The 10,941-nt window shown below is 39.1% G+C and overlaps 2 protein-coding genes across 2 annotated transcripts; both read left to right on the top strand.

Annotated features, from left to right (window-relative positions):
• Positions 1–236: 236 nt before the first annotated feature.
• LOC119992082 (cytochrome b561 and DOMON domain-containing protein At3g25290-like) lies at positions 237–1,945 on the top strand. Its single transcript, XM_038838704.1, has 3 exons — positions 237–907; positions 1,053–1,307; positions 1,396–1,945. Exons 1-3 carry the CDS (start codon positions 284–286, stop codon positions 1,654–1,656), a joined length of 1,140 nt encoding a protein of 379 aa, XP_038694632.1. The 5' UTR covers positions 237–283; the 3' UTR covers positions 1,657–1,945.
• A 1,892-nt stretch (positions 1,946–3,837) lies between these two features.
• Positions 3,838–10,864, top strand: LOC119991677. The gene is made up of 14 exons (XM_038838072.1): positions 3,838–4,247; positions 4,480–4,589; positions 4,967–5,029; positions 5,138–5,330; positions 5,443–5,547; positions 5,632–5,762; positions 5,910–6,492; positions 6,763–6,828; positions 6,996–7,072; positions 7,636–7,917; positions 8,669–9,008; positions 9,083–9,235; positions 9,608–10,144; positions 10,496–10,864. Exons 1-14 carry the CDS (start codon positions 3,984–3,986, stop codon positions 10,682–10,684), a joined length of 3,093 nt encoding a protein of 1,030 aa, XP_038694000.1. The 5' UTR covers positions 3,838–3,983; the 3' UTR covers positions 10,685–10,864.
• The last annotated feature ends 77 nt before the right edge of the window (positions 10,865–10,941 follow it).

Here is a 10,941-nt window from a genome sequence, read left to right as displayed (position 1 = left end):
TTTACTTCCGAATCTCGATTTTGACGGACCCACTAGTCAAACGAGAGAAAACAAGTAGCCTAATCACAAATCGCCACGTCATGTAATGTCTTCTCGAAGTCCACATGTCATTGTCTCATTCATTTATCTTAACCACAAAGTTACGAAATTTCACACCTTATTCCCGCACCAGACCTACTGCCGTTGCGCTTTCATATATATTTAATGGCTCTCTCTCTCCCCTCTAAAAACAGAGAGCGAAAGCAGAGAAGCAGAAACTTAGCCGTTACTTCCCTTCTTATCAATGGCGTCTCTGCGATGTTCGTTTCTAATAATATGGTTTTATTTATTTTCTCTGCTAATTTCGCCGGGATGTTCAGAGACCTGTACCTCCCAAAAATTCACAAACAACAAACTCTACAGTCACTGCCTAGACCTCCCAGTCCTCGCTTCCTACCTCCATTTCTCCTACGATTCGTCGAATTCGACTCTCTCCATTGCCTTCATTGCTACCCCGGCAAAACCCGACGGCTGGATAGCATGGGCCATCAATCCGACGGGCACTGGCATGGCCGGGTCTCAGTCGCTCGTTGCCTACAAGGACTCGAACGGTTCTATGGTTGTGAAGACCTACGATATCGCGTCGTACGGGTCGATTGTGCCTAAAAAGCTAGCGTTGGATGTGTGGGATACGAGCGCGGAGTCTTCCGGTGGGGTTATGCGGATGTTCGCGAAGATCAAGGTGCCGGCCGATCTGGCGGCGGCCGGGAAGGTGAATCAGGTTTGGCAGGTGGGGCCCGGTGTGGGATCTAATGGGATGCTGCAAAAGCATGATTTCGCGGCGGCTAACTTGAATGCCAAGGCCACGCTTAATTTGTTGAGTGGGGAGGGTTCCAGTGCGGCGGACCCCAGGCTCAAAAGCAAGAATGTGAGTTTGTCTTTAGTTTACTTTCCATTTACTCTTTAAAGTTTTATGTTTGTAGTAAGTATGAATTGCAGAATCATCAACAAGAGGCAGAGTAAGAAACAATTTCTCCAATATTTTGTGTAACTTGTTAAATTTATGAATTCAGATTCATGGAGTTCTGAATGCTGTCAGCTGGGGAATTTTGTTTCCCCTCGGAGCGATCATTGCAAGGTATATGAGAACTTTCGAGTCAGCAGATCCTGCATGGTTTTATCTCCATGTTTTCTGCCAGATCTCTGCATATGTTATTGGCGTTGCTGGTTGGGGAACTGGCCTTAAGCTCGGAAGCGAGTCCCAGGGGATTACATACACCATTCACCGGAATATTGGAATAGCACTCTTCACCCTTGCAACTGTGCAGGTAAAATTCTTTCTGAATGGATTTGCTGGGAACATTTAGATTGAGTTACTCTGATTTCTGAGGTAAATTTTCTATCTGGCTCGTTTAGATGTTTGCGTTGTTCTTGAGACCGAAGAAGGACCACAAGTATCGAGTCTACTGGAATGTCTACCACCACAGCATTGGATACTCCATTCTTGCACTTGGAATCTACAATGTGTTTAGAGGTCTACACATGTTGAATCCGGAAGACAAGTGGAGAACGGCGTATTATGGTGTGATCGTTGTTTTGGGCGCGATTGCTGTGTTGCTGGAGGCTGTCACTTGGGTTGTAGTTATTAGGAGGAAATCTGGTAATAAGCATACTTAATCCTGTGACAGGTACAGCAGAAGATTAGACAGACAATGGAGGCCGGCTCGCTCGTCGGTGTGAATCTCTATTGCTGATTCTGATTCTGTAATATACTTCTTCTCTCATCTGAAGTCTCTCATATGCTTATTTATTTATCACAGTGGAATTGTTAGTACACAAACAGATTGTTAGGTGTTTTGGTTAATAATTGTTGGAGTTGGCAATAATTTCAGTTGCAGTATGCATATGTTTTACATCTCTCAATGTTCTGATGAATATAAGCTTTCGAGGGTAGCTTTGGATATCATATCTGATGGTCATTTTGCGTAATTTCCATCTGAATCTGTTTCTTTTCTTTGAGTTCATTCTGCAAAATGAATGAATGGGTTGCTATCTCCAATTCTGCTCGATCTGCAGACAACTTTTGTCTCTGGATACCTTTTAGTCCTTGAAGTTGGCGTTAAATAGCTGAAGAACAAACAGAAGGCCCATCAAGTATGATGTTTGAATGGATTTTTTTTTAGAACTTGTGGGAGGATGCTAATTGCAAACCCAAAAGAACATTGTGAATCTTGAATTTATTTTTAGTGTGGTCTGCCTGAATCAATCCATAATAACGTGTGTTTGTTGGGTTTATCGAGATAGGTGGAACAAATTAACACATTCTCATCTCATCAGTGGCAGATCCAGGATTTGATTTCATTGGATACTTAATTCTGCCCTCAGTGAAATCGGATCCTGGATTTACCACTAACGTCCGTCCGCCCCTATTTTAGTTCACATGTCAAGTTGTCAACGTGACATGTAATACAGCAAGATATTAACACTTGCAGTAATATATACAATATTAAGTTTGGAGCTACTGAAAACTCAAAAAGGAATCATCTATGCTTTCCATTATTACTTGCGTAACACTAATTCTCATATATTATACGACAATGACCTCTTGGAAGTAATATAGATGCATTACCAACCAGTTATAAAACTTGCTCACGATAGTTATATATAATGGGGTTAAATTGAGAGCGACTTAGAATCCAAATTAAACAATCATCAAATTATGGGGCCATATGTAACAATGATGAGAGGATGACTCAATAAAGACTATAATAGTGAAACACAAAAATGAATTGACATATGACATCATAAATGCATCACTTCTCTTTCAGTAAGTTTTTTTTATACTGTCTTCTCACAACATGTCGTAAGTTGATATAGTGTATGAGAACCAATTTGATATTGTCAATTTACGAGTAATTGGTGACATTGCATGTGTATTTGAAAATGATGATGATAATTTAAAAAATACATCAACCCCATGTGAATTAACAACCATCTTTTGGTTATTTTTTAACAACCGTCTCAGTCGGTCCACAAATGATAATTGCCCAAAAGAAAGGGAAGTAGCAATGAAGCCCAATAGGCCATCACATGCGATGCACAATCCAAATTTGGGCCACGTGGGAGATGAATACCACGCGTCGTCGGTGGTCCAGGGGAAAAGCAAACACGCATGCGTAGCCAATCCAAAGTTCCAAACAATTTTAAGTTGCAGCACGCTTTGCAAGAGAAAACATCAAATACGTATTTCTCACACAAGAACGTGTATAAAAAAAACTTCGATTTTAAATATTGAATATCCGTTGAGAACTCATGCCATATGTTAGACGAAAGAGGATAATATCTTTGCGCGGGTCTATTGCTGCTGTTGAGCACTCCAATCCCATGAGGAAGCGTTTTCTGAACTTAAAAACCAATAGCAACGGTACATGAAGAACAAATCTATTCATGCATGTGACCCATAGCGGACAAATTCCTTCATATGTTTGGGATTAGATTTTCAATAAATCGATAAATTGTGTGAAGATTAGAAATGATAAGCAGAAGGTAGGGAAATTAACAACACCAGACTCGACCAAATCACCATGAGAATTTAGAACATATCAAACACTTTCTTGGGCTTCTACAATAATGCCAGTCAAAGATGCATAACCACTAGGCTTATAAAGCCCTGACAAATAATGGGCCTTGCACTAACAACGTGGGCCCTTTACGGGTCACAGAATAATTAAAGGCCAATGACAACCGGGTTTTTTTTGAATTAACGGGCCTGATAAAACAAAACCCCTTTTTTGGTTTTTTAACCAAAAAAAATCCAACGTGGAAGAGGAGACAAAATCGAAAGATCTTGGCATATGCCAGTTTTAACCAATTATTCTTTGATTCCAATCGTAGGTTGTAACTGCAATTGTTCGGACTTTGTACGCCACAGCATCTATCCTTCTCCTTCCTTGTAATCTAACTAGGGTTTTACACTCTGATTCTGCAAGAACAGTGAATTAACAATGGAGGCGATGCATAGACGATTAGAGGCATGGATCAGTGATCAGCGAGCCAAGTTCCTTAAAGTTTCTTGGGGACCTCTCCAATGGAGAATGAAATGGCCGCCATGGAACAACAGCGACAGAGAGCATAGGAAGAAGATTCAAGAGGAGTACGAGCGCCGGAAGAAGCAGCTCCACATTCTCTGCCAATCCGTAAAGGCTGAGTCCGTCGCCGACTTGCAGGACATTCTCTGCTGCATGGTCCTCTCCGAGTGCGTTTACAAGGTGACCTATTGTTACTTATTTAGGTTTGATGTCGAATTAGCGTTTCTTTGTTTTATTGAGTGTAAAGAGCGATTTATACAGTTGCAAAAAATTGGATTGCAATCGAACTTTGGTTATGTTTGGACAGAATTGATTGTCAATGTGTTCTTGTTATTCAATGCTTCCTCACCTGTGGCCGTTGCTTATAGAGGTAAAACTGACTTATCACTCTTTGCTATTCATCACATGGTAGAGACCTGCTGCTGAGATGGTTCGAGCCGTAAACAAATTTAAGGCCGATTTTGGAGGCCAAATTGTTTCCTTGGATAGGGTGCAGCCTTCTTCAGATCATGTCCCTCACAGGTTTTTCTTCTTAATTTCTCATATGACATTGTTTATTAATTAGTAGGCTATGACATTGTTTATTGGGCTGGTAGAATTTTTCTTCATGGCTCAGTGGTTCTAGAAGATTTCTATTTCTGAGATTCTCTCTAAATGTTTCACCAACAATATGTTTTTTCCCCATATATTGTGATGTTAGTCTTCTGGTCCTTGTCATCTTAGTAGAGGTTGTATTATCCCCATCAGGGACAATTGTTGATTTTAGTTTTATTCTATGAATCTTGCTTTACTTTTTTTTGTTTCTAATCATGTTTGCCATAGTTTTTGTTTGAGGGTTCTCCAATATGTATGCAAGGACTTCCAAACTTCTGGGCTTTTTTGTGTTTTTCTTGCTGCAGGTACCTGTTAGCAGAAGCAGGTGATACGTTATTTGCTTCTTTTATTGGGACAAAACAGTACAAGTAAGTGTGATGGATAATTCATTGACCAGCCGTCTGAAGTGTTCTACTGTTTCTAGAAATGTGATTTCATGTTTTTCCCCCTAATATTTTATATTGAATACCTTAAAGGGATTTCATGACCGATGCAAATGTATTCCAAGGTGTCATATTTCATGAGGAAGATGTAGAGGATAGTGCTCATGTTGAAGCTGTTGATTCTAGGACAGTGGAGAACGGTAAGGCAAATGGAGAAAGTAGGTGGAATCCCCTGGAACAGAAACCTAAGAAAGTAAAAGATATACCTAAGCCTGCTGCTCACAGAGTAAGATTACTTCCTTTAATACTCTTTTTCTTCAGGACACGCTTATTTGCTATTTCTTACTGTGTTTTATAATATGAATTTCTAATTTCTCCTTTTCAAACTGTTCTTCTAGGGTTTCTTAGCTCGTGCCAAAGGGATACCTGCTTTGGAGCTGTACAGGCTAGCTCAAAAGAAGAATCGGAAACTTGTATTATGTGGACATTCACTTGGTGGTGCTGTATGTATTGTCTGCTTGCTTTTGCTTAAGATTTTACTGCTGAAGTTTCTCAGATGTTCCTTTTTCCTTTGGTTGTCTTCATAGGTAGCGGCACTAGCCACTCTTGCCATTTTGAGGGTCGTCGCTGCAGCTTCTCCATCCAAAGAAAATGGAAAGGTCCAGGTCAAATGCATTACATTTTCCCAACCGCCAGTTGGGAATGCTGCTTTGAGAGAGTATGTCTTAATCTCTTTGGTTAAAAAACTATTGGTTGTATGGTCATTTTATTTTATTAAAAAGACTTTTTACTGAGACTGAGCCAGTAATTTTATACTAATGTGTTTTTCTCTACTTTTGCCTTTTTCTTTGGCTTCCCTCTATAGTTATGTGAATAGAAAAGGATGGAAGCACCATTTTAAGAGTTACTGCATTCCAGAAGATTTGGTTCCCCGTATCTTGTCTCCTGCTTATTTTCATCATTATAACACACAAGCTATGCCAACTCCTTTTGAAGTTCAAACTAATGGTTCATCTATTACAATGCACGGGGAAGTGAAGGAGAAATCAAGGTCACAAAAGACTAAAGAAGATGAGGGTGAGCAGTTGGTTCTGGGACTGGGTCCTGTACAGACTTCCTTTTGGAGGCTTTCAAGGCTTGTTCCTTTGGAAGGTGTCAAAAGAACACTTGATAAATACAGAGGAAAGCCAGATCATTCTGCAGAAAAATCTTCAGGGCCTGATTCTGCGGTGAAATCTGCGATTGAAGATGCAGTAATTGAACCACAGTCCCTAGAAATCCAGGAGGGTTTTGATGGCATATCCCTTAAACCAATGTCTGACAGTGACAGTGAGCAATCAGATGATGCAGGCCCTGGAAAGCTAGCTGATAGAAATGATGCAAAAGGTGGTGATGGACGTAAGTGGCGCAGAGTGCCTTATCTACCTTCATACGTACCATTTGGGCAGGTATGCATTGTGCACCATCATTCGTTTATTATTAAAGTCTTATCCCTAATTTTATCTGAAGTGACATTGCATGAGAGATGGATAGCACTTGGAAATCATTGATATTCTCTATTCAGTTGATTCCTAGCATTCACCTTTGAAGCTACTATTGTGCCTTGCATATAAAGTGAATCATGGAATTAGTTCCTTTTTTCTGTACTACCAAGCTCAGTAATACTCGCAATTTTTTGATGCCACGGGTGTTATTTTCATGATATTTCCTTATAACAGCTTTTCCTCTTGGAGAATTCGTCGGTGGAATTACTATCGGGAGCAGAGTACACAAAATTGACATCGGTATGAGCTTCCTTTTCTTTCCAAATTCTTTTATATTTTATTGGAAATTTTTTTCCTGTGTGCATATGCATGATTATTAAGTATTAACTGCTGAGGTTTGGTAGCTGGTAATGATATTTTTTGGGATCTCTCATTTGTTTGCTTTCTTTTGGCAAAGACATCTTCAGGTCAGATCCATGTTTGCCGAACTAAGGGAGCGATTTCAATCACATTCAATGAGATCGTATAGGTCTCGGTTCCAGAGGTGATCTATATTCATTTCTAGAAAAATTTTGTTCTATATTTGTTTATTTAAGACTTGAAGTTTACGAGTGAACCTTAACACAATGGTAAAGTTTTCATTGCAACCTAGGTGTGACAAATTCAAACCACAGAAATAACCTCTTTTAATGTGGGGGCAAGGGTATATATATTTGTTCCATCATCATCTTTCATTTTGTTTGTGAGCATGATGTTGCCTTATTTGTAGGTACTGCCAACCTGGAGGACCAACCAGATGGCCTTATCATTTGATTGAAAATTTTGAAGTTTTGCATCCAAAAAGTGAAGACGACAAGAAAACTAAGTCATGATTATTTTTGAAATATTCAATCCAAATTCAGTGTAAATCTTGAGATGGTTTTCAATTATGTGCTTTTTTGCTAGAATTTTAGTAGTATTAATTTCTTTTGGCCATGATATATATATATATATATATATATATTAATTTGGTTATTCTATTTTGGGTGACCTTCTGAGACTAATGGCTCAGCATTATTTGCATCATGGATTTTAAGACAGTTTTCTCCTCCCTTGTATTATTTGTAGAATATATGATCTATGCATGGGTGAGAGCAACACATCTTTCTTAGGAGTTGAGCAGCTGCCTCAGTTTCCTCATTTACAGCAGTGGCTTGGGCTTGCAGCTGGGGTTGCTGTAGAACTTGCACAGATTGTGGACTCTCCTTCTATTCGCACTGCTACATCAGTTGTTCCTCTTGGATGGAGTGGTACTCCTGGTGGGAAGAATGGAGAACTCTTGAAAGTTGACATCACTGGTTTTAGGTTGCACCTTTGTAACCTGGTTCATGCTCAAGTGAATGGTAACTGGTATTTCACTCTACCACTTTCCTTGTTCTCTTCAGTCTTTATTTAATTTCTTGGTCTGTTTTATAAAATGATGAATAATATAAAATGATGAATAAGCAGCGAATGTGTCTGTTGAGTGCTCTGCTCAGGTTTGTAGTTAAATGGACGTGAAAATAGTTTATAAACGATCTTTTACTATTTTTTTATCCCATGTTAGGAAAGGGAATTATCTATGTAGCGTTATCCTTATTTCAGGCATATGATGTTATTATCACTCATTTTTTCTGGTAAAGATCCTATGGAGGATCTTAAATCTTCTGATGCTATTGAAAATTTTGATATCATTTGTTCATGTTTCCTTCTTCTTCTTTTTTTCAGTTGCTTCCTCATTTTTCTTTTTGCCACTCTCTCTTTTTTTCCCATATGTGTCTCAGTGGTTAAGTTGCGGAGGTGTAACTTTAAGGTCACGGGTTCAAACCCCGGAAACACCTTTCCGCATATTATACGAGGGGAAGGCTGCGTACTTCTTGCATGTTCCCAACCCGGCCCCGACTTTGGGAGTCTTGTGCACTGGAGTTGTTTACATTTACGTCTGTGTTTTTTCTTAGAAAATGTAAACTATGTCCTTGTTATGTATTCTTCATGCACTTTACAACATTGATAATAACTTACTTTCAGATATTGTATTTCAAATCATCATCTTTTTGAGAAGTTAATGGAAGGCTACAGATATAATGATATTCTGCATTGATGTTTGTATTTTTGTTCGCAGGTGTTCAACTGTAATCGAGTCATTTCCATCAGAGCCAACTTACTCTTCTAGTCACGAAGTACAGCCAGAACTACAAAAAATACGAGTTTTAGTTGGACCTCAATTGAGAAGCCCACCTAAGCATCAGATAGTACTGGATTCAATAAAGCCTATGTTTTCTTCTATTGATTCAGAAGCTGTTAATCCCAATCAAGAGCATACTTTAGGATCATGTCATGAGGAAAAATTTATTTGTCCTGAGGGTTTGAACAATGTTGTCATATTCTGTACCAGTGATTTTGTCACCGTCTCGAAGGAAGTTCATATCAGAACACGAAGGGTTCAATTACTTGGCCTTGAGGTAGTCATATGCAACATTCAATGTTGTTTTTAAATTTGCTTCATGTAACAGAATATGTCTCACTCCTTATGTAGGGCGCTGGTAAAACTTCTCTTTTTAAGGCAATTATTGGTGAAGACAAACTACCCCCTCTTACAAACTTTGACATCATGCATATAGAGCCCGAGGTCCAAGAAGGCATAGCTGGTGGTATATGCTATTCTGATTCAGCTGGAGTGAATTTGCAGGTATATTATTTTACCTATATTAGGCTTTGCCTTTTCTAATCCGTATCTGATGTTTTTCTATCTCAGTCTTAGTTGTATAAGAACACTAATTTCATATCGATGTTCTTTGGCCCCATGTTTTACATATTTGGTTCTAGAACATACCTAGAAACTTTTTTTCCCCTATCATCTCTTATTCCTTTACGGCTTTACCCCTCTCAAACTGCAATGGTATTACATGGCACTTCTACTTCCATCAGTGTACCAGTTAGGTCCAATAGGTTCAGTAGAATTCTGCTATCTTAGTACACCTTTGTTATTTCTGCTAAATCTGTATTTTTTCCCTCAAAAAAGTCATAATCTTTCCTCTTGCCCACATTGTCTGTATTGCAGGACCTGAATCTGGAGGTCTCTAGTTTCAGGAATGAGCTGTGGATGGGAATGCGTGATCTTAGTAGGAAGACGGATTTGATCATTCTTGTGCATAACCTGTCCCATAAGATTCCTCGATACAACCACCCAAATGCTTCACAGCAACAGCCTGCCCTTTCACTTCTGTTAGATGAGGCTAAAGCTCTTGGTATTCCTTGGGTGCTTGCAATAACCAACAAATTTTCTGTCAGTGCCCATCAGCAAAAAGCGTTAATTGATGCCGTAGTGCAGGCATACCAAGCTTCTCTAAGCACCACACGAGTTATTAATTCCTGTCCATATGTTATTCCCAGTACTGCAACTGCATTGCTACCCACAACTGCAACTGATGGAGATTCTGATGGGAGAGTTGTTGCCCCGAAACTTATCTTTGCTCCAATTAACCTTGTTCGGTGGCCTTTCCAAAAGAAAGAAACCATTTTTCCTGTAGAGGGCGTAAACTCTCTTCGTCAGCTAGTCCACCGTGTTCTGCAGAGCCATGAGGAGGCTACTTTACAGGTAGAAAAATCCGACTGATAAATCTCAAGACTAATGTGATATTAATAATTTTGTTCAGGAAATTTATTATTATGTAGTGTATATAAATTATGTTCAACATGATTACCTTTAGTCTTAGTAGTCTTTTTTAATTGCATCTCTTTATACTGTATGTTGGACTGTGGGTTTGAAATTGAATGGAATTTTGTTACGGTAGTTTGCACATGAGTTTTGCAAAACAGTGTATTCTTTTCTCCTTCATCTGTTCATTGCCAGAAAAAGTGGAGAAGGTTTTTATTTATTTAGGTTCATGACTGCAGTTATTCTTTTGAGTCGTCAATTAGTAACCTTATTTATGCTGCTTTAATTCAGGAACTTGCTAGAGACAGGCTTATGGTGGAGCTGGCGCGAGAACGTGCTACAGCGGTTGATGCAAGTCGAGATTTTCATGGGAAGGCAAGTTCTTTGACAGCTGCTGCTGTAGGTGCTTCCCTGGGGGCTGGTCTTGGCCTTGTATTGGCCATAGTCATGGGTGCAGCATCTGCTTTGCGTAAGCCCTGAGTATTCCCATTATATATTATCGATATCGTAGTTGTTTAAATTTTCCTAGCTTATTTATTTATTTAAGCCATATGTAGATTGTAGTTTATGTTTTGCTTCTGTTCAAGTAGCACTTCACTTGACATGCCATTTATTCATTCTATTGAATCTTTTCATTTAAATTTGCTTTTGAAGTTTTCACTTCTTTTTTTGCTTGTGAACTTTTGAGTACGGCGAAATTACGCAATTTACTGATAACACCATAAACAGTGTTGGAT

The sequence above is a fragment of the Tripterygium wilfordii genome, chromosome 22 (assembly GCF_013401445.1).
Source record: "Tripterygium wilfordii isolate XIE 37 chromosome 22, ASM1340144v1, whole genome shotgun sequence".
Classification (NCBI taxonomy): domain Eukaryota; kingdom Viridiplantae; phylum Streptophyta; class Magnoliopsida; order Celastrales; family Celastraceae; genus Tripterygium; species Tripterygium wilfordii.
Note: the sequence above shows the minus strand (reverse complement) of the source record. Positions and strands in the feature narration are given on the sequence as shown.

Excerpts from the sequence above, each read along its gene's own strand:
- LOC119992082 (XM_038838704.1), top strand. The coding sequence starts at position 284 with ATGGCGTCTCTGCGATGTTCGTTTCTAATAATATGGTTTTATTTATTT. Across the intron at positions 908-1,052 it reads CCAGGCTCAAAAGCAAGAAT|ATTCATGGAGTTCTGAATGC; the intron begins GTGAGTTTGTCT and ends TTATGAATTCAG. Across the intron at positions 1,308-1,395 it reads TCACCCTTGCAACTGTGCAG|ATGTTTGCGTTGTTCTTGAG; the intron begins GTAAAATTCTTT and ends TGGCTCGTTTAG.
- LOC119991677 (XM_038838072.1), top strand. The coding sequence starts at position 3,984 with ATGGAGGCGATGCATAGACGATTAGAGGCATGGATCAGTGATCAGCGA. Across the intron at positions 9,236-9,607 it reads CAGCTGGAGTGAATTTGCAG|GACCTGAATCTGGAGGTCTC; the intron begins GTATATTATTTT and ends TCTGTATTGCAG. Across the intron at positions 10,145-10,495 it reads ATGAGGAGGCTACTTTACAG|GAACTTGCTAGAGACAGGCT; the intron begins GTAGAAAAATCC and ends GCTTTAATTCAG.